Below are 12,570 nucleotides of genomic sequence, written 5' to 3'. Positions count from 1 at the left end.
CTACCACTAGCACTAAAAGAGGCAGGTGTATTGGTATGGGAGGGGAGGGGTTTTATTACAGGAGATGGGGTAGAGTTAGTAGTTGACAATATGGTGTCTACCACTAGCAGTAAAAGAGGCAGGTGTATTGGTATGGGAGGGGAGGGGTTTTATTTCAGGAGATGGGGTAGAGTTAGTAGTTGACAATATGGTGTCTACCACTAGCACTAAACGAGGCAGGTGTATTGGTATGGGAGGGGAGGGGAGGGGTTTTATTACAGGAGATGGGGTAGAGTTAGAAGTTGACAATATGTTGTCTACCACTAGCACTAAAAGAGGCAGGTGTATTGGTATGGGAGGGGAGGGGTTTTATTACAGGAGATGGGGTAGAGTTAGTAGTTGACAATATGTTGTCTACCACTAGCACTAAAAGAGGCAGGTGTATTGGTATGGGAGGAGAGGGGTTTTATTACAGGAGATGGGGTAGAGTTAGTAGTTGACAATATGTTGTCTACCACTACCACTAAAAGAGGCAGGTGTATTGGTATGGGAGGGGAGGGGTTTTATTACAGGAGATGGGGTAGTATTAGTAGTTGACAATATGTTGTCTACCACTACCACTAAAAGAGGCAGGTGTATTGGTATGGGAGGGGTTTTATTACAGGAGATGGAGTAGAGTTAATAGTTGACAATTTGGTGTCTACCACTAGCACTAAAAGAGGCAGGTGTATTGGTATGGGAGGGGAGTTTTTTATTTACAGGAGATGGGGTAGAGTTAGTAGTTGACAATATGTTGTCTACCACTAGCACTAAAAGAGGCAGGTGTATTGGTATGGGAGGGGAGGGGTTTTATTACAGGAAATGGGGTAGAGTTAGTAATTGACAATATGGTGTCTACCACTACCACTAAAAGAGGCAGGTGTATTGGTATGGGAGGGGTTTTATTACAGGAGATGGAGTAGAGTTGTAGTTGACAATATGTTGTCTACCACTAGCACTAAAAGAGGCAGGTGTATTGGTATGGGAGGGGAGGGGTTTTATTACAGGAGATGGGGTAGAGTTAGTTGTTGACAATATGGTGTCTACCACTAGCACTAAAAGAGGCAGGTGTATTGGTATGGGAGGGGTTTTATTACAGGAGATGGGGTAGAGTTAGTAGTTGACAATATGGTGTCTACCACTAGCACTAAAAGAGGCAGGTGTATTGGTATGGGAGGGGTTTTATTACAGGAGATGGGGTAGAGTTAGTAGTTGACAATATATTGTCTACCACTAGCACTAAAAGAGGCAGGTGTATTGATATGGGAGGGGAGGGGTTTTATTACAGGAGATGGGGTATAGTTAGTAGTTGACAATATGGTGTCTACCACTAGCACTAAAAGAGTCAGGTGTATTGGTATGGGAGGGGAGGGGTTTTATTACAGGAGATGGGGTATAGTTAGTAGTTGACAATATGGTGTCTACCACTAGCACTAAAAGAGGCAGGTGTATTGGTATGGGAGGGGAGGGGTTTTATTACAGGAGATGGGGTAGAGTTAGTAGTTGACAATATGGTGTCTACCACTAGCAGTAAAAGAGGCATGTGGTTTGGTATGGGAGGGGAGGGGTTTTATTTCAGGACATGGGGTAGAGTTAGTAGTTGACAATATGGTGTCTACCACTAGCACTTAAAGAGGCAGGTGTATTGGTATGGGAGGGGAGGGGAGGGGAGGGGTTTTATTACAGGAGATGGGGTAGAGTTAGTAGTTGACAATATGTTGTCTACCACTAGCACTAAAAGAGGCAGGTGTATTGGTATGGGAGGGGAGGGGTTTTATTACAGGAGATGGGGTAGAGTTAGTAGTTGACAATATGTTGTCTACCACTAGCACTAAAAGAGGCAGGTGTATTGGTATGGGAGGAGAGGGGTTTTATTACAGGAGATGGGGTAGAGTTAGTAGTTGACAATATGTCGTCTACCACTACCACTAAAAGAGGCAGGTGTATTGGTATGGGAGGGGAGGGGTTTTATTACCGGAAATGGGGTAGAGTTAGTAATTGACAATATGGTGTCTACCACTACCACTAAAAGAGGCAGGTGTATTGGTATGGGAGGGGTTTTATTACAGGAGATGGGGTAGAGTTAGTAGTTGACAATATGGTGTCTACCACTAGCACTAAAAGAGGCAGGTGTATTGATATGGGAGGGGAGGGGTTTTATTACAGGAGATGGGGTATAGTTAGTAGTTGACAACATGGTGTCTACCACTAGCACTAAAAGAGGCAGGTGTATTGGTATGGGAGGAGAGGGGTTTTATTACAGGAGATGGGGTAGAGTTAGTAGTTGACAATATGTCGTCTACCACTACCACTAAAAGAGGCAGGTGTATTGGTATGGGAGGGGAGGGGTTTTATTACCGGAAATGGGGTAGAGTTAGTAATTGACAATATGGTGTCTACCACTACCACTAAAAGAGGCAGGTGTATTGGTATGGGAGGGGTTTTATTACAGGAGATGGAGTAGAGTTAATAGTTGACAATTTGGTGTCTACCACTAGCACTAAAAGAGGCAGGTGTATTGGTATGGGAGGGGAGTTTTTTTTTATAGGAGATGGGGTAGAGTTAGTAGTTGACAATATGTTGTCTACCACTAGCACTAAAAGAGGCAGGTGTATTGGTATGGGAAGGGAGGGGTGGGGTTTTATTACAGGAGATGGGGTAGAGTTAGTATTTGACAACATGGTGTCTACCACTAGCACTAAAAGAGGCAGGTGTATTGGTATGGGAGGGGAGGGGTTTTATTACAGGAGATGGGGTAGAGTTAGTAGTTGACAATATGGTGCCTACCACAGGCACTAAAAGAGGCAGGAGTATTGGTATGGGAGGGGAGGGGTTTTATTACAGGAGATGGGGTATAGTTAGTAGTTGACAATATGGTGTCTACCACTAGCACTAAAAGAGGCAGGTGTATTGGTATGGGAGGGGAGGGGTTTTATTACAGGAGATGGGGTAGAGTTAGTAGTTGACAATATGGTGTCTACCACTAGCAGTAAAAGAGGCAGGTGTATTGGTATGGGAGGGGAGGGGTTTTATTTCAGGACATGGGGTAGAGTTAGTAGTTGACAATATGTTGTCTACCACTAGCACTAAAAGAGGCAGGTGTATTGGTATGGGAGGGGAGGGGTTTTATTACAGGAGATGGGGTAGAGTTAGTAGTTGACAATATGTTGTCTACCACTAGCACTAAAAGAGGCAGGTGTATTGGTATGGGATGGGTTTTATTACAGGAGATGGGGTAGAGTTAATAGTTGACAATATGTCGTCCACCACTACCACTAAAAGAGGCAGGTGTATTGGTATGGGATGGGTTTTATTACAGGAGATGGAGTAGAGTTAGTAGTTGACAATATGTCGTCTACCACTACCACTAAAAGAGGCAGGTGTATTGATATGGGAGGGGAGGGGTTTTATTACAGGAAATGGGGTAGAGTTAGTAATTGACAATATGGTGTCTACCACTACCACTAAAAGAGGCAGGTGTATTGGTATGGGAGGGGTTTTATTACAGGAGATGGGGTAGAGTTAGTAGTTGACAAAATGTTGACAACCACTAGCACTAAAAGAGGCAGGTGTATTGGTATGGGAGGGGAGGGGTTTTATTACAGGAGATGGGGTAGAGTTAGTAGTTGACAATATGGTGTCTACCACTAGCACTAAAAGAGGCAGGTGTATTGGTATGGGAGGGGAGGGGTTTTATTACAGGAGATGGGGTAGAGTTAGTAGTTGACAATATGGTGCCTACCACTAGCACTAAAAGAGGCAGGTGTATTGGTATGGGAGGGGAGGGGTTTTATTACAGGAGATGGGGTAGAGTTAGTAGTTGACAATATGGTGTCTACCACTAGCACTAAAAGAGGCAGGTGTATTGGTATGGGAGGGGTTTTATTACAGGAGATGGGGTAGAGTTAGTAGTTGACAATATGGTGTCTACCACTAGCACTAAAAGAGGCAGGTGTATTGATATGGGAGGGGAGGGGTTTTATTACAGGAGATGGGGTATAGTTAGTAGTTGACAATATGGTGTCTACCACTAGCACTAAAAGAGGCAGGTGTATTGGTATGGGAGGGGAGGGGTTTTATTACAGGAGATGGGGTAGAGTTAGAAGTTGACAATATGGTGTCTACCACTAGCAGTAAAAGAGGCAGGTGTATTGGTATGGTAGGGGAGGGGTTTTATTTCAGGAGATGGGGTAGAGTTAGTAGTTGACAATATGGTGTCTACCACTAGCACTAAAAGAGGCAGGTGTATTGGTATGGTATGGGAGGGGTTTTATTACAGGAGATGGGGTAGAGTTAGTAGTTGACAATATGGTGCCTACCACTAGCACTAAAAGAGGCAGGTGTATTGGTATGGGAGGGGAGGGGTTTTATTACAGGAGATGGGGTAGAGTTAGTAGTTGACAATATGGTGTCTACCACTAGCACTAAAAGAGGCAGGTGTATTGGTATGGGAGGGGTTTTATTACAGGAGATGGGGTAGAGTTAGTAGTTGACAATATGGTGTCTACCACTAGCACTAAAAGAGGCAGGTGTATTGATATGGGAGGGGAGGGGTTTTATTACAGGAGATGGGGTATAGTTAGTAGTTGACAACATGGTGTCTACCACTAGCACTAAAAGAGGCAGGTGTATTGGTATGGGAGGGGAGGGGTTTTATTACAGGAGATGGGGTAGAGTTAGAAGTTGACAATATGGTGTCTACCACTAGCAGTAAAAGAGGCAGGTGTATTGGTATGGTAGGGGAGGGGTTTTATTTCAGGAGATGGGGTAGAGTTAGTAGTTGACAATATGGTGTCTACCACTAGCACTAAAAGAGGCAGGTGTATTGGTATGGTATGGGAGGGGTTTTATTACAGGAGATGGGGTAGAGTTAGTAGTTGACAATATGGTGGCTACCACTAGCACTAAAAGAGGCAGGTGTATTGGTATGGGAGGGGAGGGGTGGGGTTTTATTACAGGAGATGGGGTAGAGTCAGTAGTTGACAATATGGTGTCTACCACTAGCACTAAAAGAGTTAGGTGTATTGGTATGGGAGGGGAGGGGTTTTATTACAGGAGATGGGGTAGAGTTAGTAGTTGACAATATGTTGTCTACCACTAGCACTAAAAGAGGCAGGTGTATTGGTATGGGAGGGGTTTTATTACAGGAGATGGGGTAGAGTTAGTAGTTGACAATATGGTGTCTACCACTAGCACGAAAAAAGAGGCAGGTGTATTGGTATGGGAGGGGAGGGGTTTTATTTCAGGAGATGGGGTAGAGTTAGTAGTTGACAATATGGTGTCTACCACTAGCAGTAAAAGAGGCAGGTGTATTGGTATGGGAGGGGAGGGGTTTTATTTCAGGAGATGGGGTAGAGTTAGTAGTTGACAATATGGTGTCTACCACTAGCACTAAAAGAGGCAGGTGTATTGGTATGATATGGGAGGGGTTTTATTACAGGAGATGGGGTAGAGTTAGTAGTTGACAATATGGTGTCTACCACTAGCACTAAAAGAGTCAGGTGTATGGGAGGGGAGGGGTTTTATTACAGGAGATGGGGTAGCGTTAGTAGTTGACAATATGGTGTCTACCACTAGCACTAAAAGAGGCAGGTGTATTGGTATGGGAGGGGAGGGGTTTTATTACAGGAGATGGGGTAGAGTTAGTAGTTGACAATATGTTGTCTACCACTAGCACTAAAAGAGGCAGGTGTATTGGTATGGGAGGGGAGGGGTTTTATTACAGGAGATGGGGTAGAGTTAGTAGTTGACAATATGTTGTCTACCACTAGCACTAAAAGAGGCAGGTGTATTGGTATGGGAGGGGAGGGGTTTTATTACAGGAGATGGGGTAGAGTTAGTAGTTGACAATATGTTGTCTACCACTAGCACTAAAAGAGGCAGGTGTATTGGTATGGGAGGGGTTTTATTACAGGAGATGGGGTAGAGTTAGTAGTTGACAATATCGTGTCTACCACTAGCACTAAAAGAGGCAGGTGTATTGGTATGATATGGGAGGGGTTTTATTACAGGAGATGGAGTAGAGTTAGTAGTTGACAATATGGTGTCCGTTTATTTTATATTGTAACAAAGACCATGTTTTGAAGTTACAAAGATTGAGACATTAGAGTCAAATAACGAGGCACATTCGTGATTTTTTTTCCCACATTTTTTTATTGAAAGCATCAGAGAAAAAAACAACTCATTAAAACCGAAGTTTAATCCTAACATCCACAGATGTACAGATATTTATCAAGGATCGTACACACTGAGTGGCGTGCATAAGGCATGACCACATCCTCCTCTGCGCTGACCCAAAGAAAAGCAAAAATAGAAAAACAACAAAGAACAGAACTAAACAAAAAAATATCTAAGAACCGCTTTGCTGTCCTAATAAATATTCCTCTTTTTTTTTATTGTATAATAATCCTGACGCTTAATGAAAGTTCTGGAGGTTTCTTCAGCAAATTTGGTTGGCCATTTCTAATGATAGTTACTCAATAGTGTTTGACGTCTCTGGGAGCCATTTCATTCTGAGGAAGGTGTGTGTTAGGTTAGGCCGGTTGGATGAGCTCCTGGGGATGTGCGGCCAATCGATGCCTCCCGTCAAAGGTGAACCGGAGCATCAATTAAAAAGCGTGGGACACATTTTTTTTGGGGGGGGGAGCAATTTCCCCACTGAATTACGTGGTAGTAAGAGCTGAAAGAGTGTTGAGTTATATCGAGCCCGGAGCTCTCCTGTCACACTGCGGGAGTCCCAACTCTGAGGCACCGTCTGTCATAATACAGTCCAGTTGTGCATTGTATGGAGAATAGGGTGCCAATATAGGACACAGTATCCCCTATATAGACATAGGGTCCATTTTGGACACAGGGCCAGTCTTCTCTAAATCACTGTCTAGTCACAACATGGGAAATCACAAGAAGCCTATGACAATGGGGTATGCCATTGATCAACTTGGAATGCCATTGTGGTGAATACGCTCCTAAGGACTTGATAGAAATATGGTAGCTAGATATGACCGACTGGCTTGATATCTGGACGGAGGCAGTGAGACAGACACAACATGGGACGGATTGGAGGAGTGGACGGCGTTAAAAGGGCAGGGAACTGAAGCAGCTCTGTGGCCCAGCCTGGATAGATACAGTAGACTGAGACGGAACACGGCTGCTCTGGAGATACCAAAGACATTGGGGCGAATCCTAACTTCCACTAAAGTCAATGTTTAAGTTAGTGAATGCATTGATGTCAATGGGAGAGAACGTGAACATTTTACTCACGTGGAAGTTGGCCCCATAGAGCCTAAGTAACTGAGACTATGATGGTAAGCAATGAAGAGCAGAGTGATAACCGTACTCTGATGAAGAGATAATGACAAGACTAACACACTGACTGAAACACTGTGTGTGTGTGTGTGTAATACTCAGAAATGTCTGGCAATAGTGAGTATGTGTGTGTGTCAGCGAATGTAGTAGAGCCAATGACCCTCTCTGGCTGGTTTGTTCTGACACATAGGCTAGCGAGCTAGATCTTTAACTGCAGCTCCCTAAAACGCAGTGAGAATCACTGTACATGTTTAGCAGGCATCTTGCCCGGCCATTGTGCTAACGTAGAATAAGAGAGGAGTTCAGTCAGTCTTGATACTGCTATTTCAACCACGTAATGACCTCATCGATATCGCTCTTACCCCATTGAGGGAAACCTCTCCTCACTTCAATGTTTTCTCTTTCTTGAATCTCTGGTAGCAATTTGGAGCGTATACAGTTCTGTTGTGTGCTTTTTTTTGGTCATTTCTATTTGTCACCTAATTTTCCTTGTATGTCATTGCTATTGAATCTTAGACGGTGACAATATGTGTAGCGCGTTGACCTTTGTGATCAAAGGTGAGTGCGGTCAGATTCCTACGGTTAATCAATGGTTTCTTCTTTAGTCTGTCTCTTAAAGTAGCAGCTGTAAGAGTGGTCTATGATGTAGAGCACATCGTTTCAGGAACAGTTTGAAAACCATGGAGGTTGAGGAGCAAACGTCGACCTCGACCAACGGTCTAGCTTAAGATCTGGACACCTCCTACTGTAGCAGCTCGCCTGCTCACGAAAAAACCACGCAGCAAAAATCAATGTTATTACCCGGAGAGACGTGCAGAAATGTACACAGGTTGTTGTCACTGGTGTGAAAACGGCACAGACGTTTTGGGTTTGTTTGTCTGTTGGAATTGTAAAGTGGGTGACTTTGCGCATATATCCTGTGATCTCAAAGTTTTCTGTACTCGGAAAGTAAAAGCAGAAGATGAGGGGAAGTGACAGGGTGAGTGAAAAGAGGAAAGAGAGAGGTGTTTGGGGACAGTGGGCAGCTGAGTAGCTCTGGTGTTGGTAGATTGGTGCAGTAAATTTGATCATTGACTTGTCATTGGGATGGAAGACATGTGGGTCGAATGTTTTACGGGACAACAGATTGTCGAATGGTTATATTTTCTCCGATTGCATTGCCTGTGTTACGATGGTTATGATGGCAGCTCACGATGTAGACCACGTAGTTCACGATGGGCCCGTTTTCTATTGGTTGTGAAAAGCACAACCCAATGGGATGAGCCACTGTAGTAAATTAATGTTGATCGACAATAGCCAGTGCGTCACAGACCAACAGACACAAAGCAGGCACATGCCCAAGACAGCTTTCACTGTAGCACCTTAGAGTAGGTTGTACATTTGTACTAGTTTAGCACAACTCCTTCAAAAATGTACGGTTCCCTTATATAAGATAGCTTTTCCGTGTGCTTTTTTTCTATCCTGTAGATATTGGAATCATTTGGAAGCTTCGTTAAAGGCACTCGATGAACAATTACATTGTTACAGACATTTCTGTGTGCGATGTCATAGCTGACCCATGATGTCACTGCCATCTTTCCCAGAACGCAATGCACAGCCTGCCTTTGAGTCACATGAACTGCTGGATCTCAAAACGTGCAATTGTTAATGGAAAAAAAGAACACCAAAAATCCCTCTTTTTCTCTAAAAAAATAGGCTTTGGGGGACACTGGAGCGGATCCCAATGCCCTGAGGGGAGACAAATTGGGCCCTGTCAAGGCTCATTGAGAAAGTGACTAAAATTGGTTTTGTGGTTCAGCTCCTGCACTATCCAATAAAGAGGGAAAACCTCACCGAGGAAGAGTGAGAGAAGAGAGAGAGTGAAGCCTGGTCAGATTAGTGGTGCCTTTTTATGGCTCTAGCACCACAGTGGGCAGGCAGGCAGGGACCCAGAGGTGTTGTCCGGAATGGAACCCTATTCTTAACATGGAGCCCTATTTTATGACCAGCGCCCTATTTATTTAATTTTATTTAACCTTTATTTAACTAGGTAAGTCAGTTAAGAACAAATTCTTACTTACAATGATGGCCTACACCGGCCAAACCCGGACGACGCTGGGCCAATTGTGTGCCGCCCTATGGGACTCCCAATCATGGCCGGATATGATGTAGCCTGGATTCGACCCAGGGACTGTAGTGATGCCTTTTGCACTGAGATGCAGTGCCTGGTCAAATGTAGTGCACTATATAGGGAATAAGGTCCCATTTCAGACACAGGGTACTGTAATGGGGATAGAGACACACAGCGCTCCAGACACAGGGTACTGTAATGGGGATAGAGACACACAGCGCTCCAGACACAGGATACTGTAATGGGGATAGAGACACACAGCGCTCCAGACACAGGGTACTGTAATGGGGATAGAGACACACAGCGCTCCAGACACAGGGTACTGTAATGGGGATAGAGACACACAGCGCTCCAGACACAGGGTACTGTAATGGGGATAGAGACACACAGCGCTCCAGACACAGGGTACTGTAATGGGGATTGAGACACACAGCGCTCCAGACACAGGATACTGTAATGGGGATAGAGACACACAGCGCTCCAGACACAGGGTACTGTAATGGGGATAGAGACACACAGCGCTCCAGACACAGGGTACTGTAATGGGGATAGAGACACACAGCGCTCCAGACACAGGGTACTGTAATGGGGATTGAGACACACAGCGCTCCAGACACAGGGTACTGTAATGGGGATAGAGACACACAGCGCTCCAGACACAGGGTACTGTGTACAATGGATAGGGGTTTGATGAAAGGCTGAAAGGAGTGGGGCAGAGATGTTTACAGGCTACTGAGTCTAGAGGCGGAGAAGACGGGCTTTTTAGGCTTGGCTGAAAGGTTACTGTCAACATTATTGTAGTGCACTATTCTGGAAAATAACCCCTTAGGTCTGAGTACAGTAGTGTTTATCCAACCCATAAAAATGGATCTTCAAGAGAGATAATGTTTGCTAAAGCAGATAACACTACTATGCTTCCATGTGTTCGTTTTGTATGTTTGGAGTTCAGAGATATATTAAACACCGAAGCACACCAGAGGTTAACGTGTCAATGCTAGTCTTGAATTAAGTCCCTGTCCTCCTAAGTACATCGTGCCTGGGATAGCAGGACATGTTTGACGTCCATGCAGACAAACGAGAGAGTGCTGGAGAGTTTTGCTATGTGTTGTCTGGATGACTGGAGAGGGGGGAAAAAATGCAGGGTAACGTTGATGAGACTCCCGGGGAGGGGAGAAAACGCAGGGTAACGTTGATGAGACTCCCGGGGAGGGGAGAAAATGCAGGGTAACGTTGATGAGACTCCCGGGGAGGGGAAAAAATGCAGGATAACGTTGATGAGACTCCCGGGGAGGGGAGAAAATGTATTTGTTTTGTTCAGTTGTCATTGATTCAATGAGATGAAGCGACAGCGTCGAGGCAGAGATCAGGGGGCCAACAAAGTCAGAAGCGAAGCATTAATGACCGAGGAGCGAGCTGCAACATTACCCAATATTTCCTATAGTGTTTACTGTTGACTGGTGGAATGCCCCCATAGTTGGCGAAAGAGTGGAACATGACAGATGAGAGGCGGAAAGACAATTTAAGTGGCAGAGAGGGACATTAGGTCGAACTGCCACTAGTTGCATCACATGTTCAAGTACTGTTTGATGTCAGTGTGATAGTTTCGACAACCGTGGAAGGTAGCTTTAGCCAAAACGTGTAATTGTAATGAAAGGAAAAGTACGGACTGGTCCGGCCATCAAGGTCAAATTAAAAACAACAATGACAACAGCAACAACAACAATATCAACAATAACATCAACAGCATCAACAACAAAATCTAACTGAAAAACAACAAAACTCTGGATCAGAGTGTCTCTTCATCTTTGGTATAAAAATGGCCATCCTTGGGCTGCATTTGATCCACAACTAGGAAAGACTACAGAAATTGTCAACAATTTCTTCTATTGCTTTTGCACTGATTGGTTTAAACCGTAAGCTCCTACTCAATCTACGAAGTTTATCACTGCGCACATGTTTTTTCCTACCGTTTTATGTTTGTTTTAGATTTTTTTGTCTTTCTTTTCTTTGTTCTTTTTTTGAATAGTGTGACAAGCAAAGCGGGCTAAAAACACCATCAAGCTCATAAAAAAAGGTCAAATGTAGCAGATAAAAGCACTAATGTCATCAACAGCGATCTTGCCATGTAAAATAATAATTATGATAATAAAAACAAGTTCAGCATTTGCAACCGACTGCATTTTCTACAATGCAATCTTTTTTCCCCCTCCTCATTGTGAAAAATCTCCTGAAAGCTTTTATCTTTTCCCACTCTTTTCCTTAGCAGACATTTACTTTTTTCTCTTAGATTTAGTAACCTCTGACATAATTATTTATCAACGTTTTCTTCTAACGAAGAAAAGAAAAAGAAACTCTTGTCTATTAAATCTGTACAGCTTATGTGATAGACGTTGTTTTAATGTCTCTAGCTCAACCCCTGCAGTATCATGTACCATCAAAGTGGTCCAAGAGACTGATTTAGATCGCTTTTTATTTTCAACGAGACGCCAGACTTTACTCTCTGTAAAAAGTCATCCGACGCCCTTAAAATTAAGGCCATGAAGATTCAAGAAAGAAAAACACTTATTTTGAATATATCTAGAAAACTCAAATTTAACAAGAGAAAAAAAAAGTGAAAAGAAATCATAGCTTAATATCTAAGGAAGACAATCTCTGTGTATCTCAAACTTTGACTTCCCCTTTTCTAATTACAAAATAAACCTCATCACCTACCTACCTGCGCATTGAACATTTCCCTATTTATGTTTTATTTTTTTCAGTTGAGTAAGTCGAGCTGAAGCCCAGCCCACCAGGCTGTTGCCAGACTAAACATTTTCAACTCTTTGCACTGTGCCCAGCGACTTCACCCCCCCCCTCCCCAACCCACCCTCCCTCCTCTCTTTCTCTCTCTCTCTTCTCTCTCTGTAACTCTCTTAGGCCAGGTAGGAAATGAAAAAGTGTCTCTTTTTTGGTGCCTGGGCAATCTGGAAGCAATCTCTCTTCTCTCCACATTCTCAGTGCAGCCAACCCCCTGTCTCAAGGCAACACTGTCACAGGAATATTCTCCTCGTCTGTCGCTATCTAATGAGGAAGAGAAGAACCACAACGAGAGAGAATCAAAGGCAAGGTAATCATCATAATGCACAGACTCTAAAACG

General features: G+C 43.8%; 1 protein-coding gene across 1 annotated transcript in view; it reads right to left on the bottom strand.

The window, feature by feature from the left end:
* Positions 1 to 6,151: 6,151 nt before the first annotated feature.
* Positions 6,152 to 12,570, bottom strand: part of LOC139373332 (RNA-binding motif, single-stranded-interacting protein 3-like) — a 397,992-nt gene continuing 391,573 nt past the window's right edge. The window contains exon 14 of the mRNA XM_071113735.1: positions 6,152 to 12,493. Coding sequence (XP_070969836.1) covers positions 12,490 to 12,493 — 4 coding nt within the window. The 3' untranslated portion in view covers positions 6,152 to 12,489. The remainder of the gene's footprint in view (positions 12,494 to 12,570) is intronic.

This window comes from Oncorhynchus clarkii, chromosome 18, assembly GCF_045791955.1.
Source record: "Oncorhynchus clarkii lewisi isolate Uvic-CL-2024 chromosome 18, UVic_Ocla_1.0, whole genome shotgun sequence".
Lineage (NCBI taxonomy): Eukaryota > Metazoa > Chordata > Actinopteri > Salmoniformes > Salmonidae > Oncorhynchus > Oncorhynchus clarkii.
This window is presented reverse-complemented; position numbering and strand designations above follow the sequence as displayed.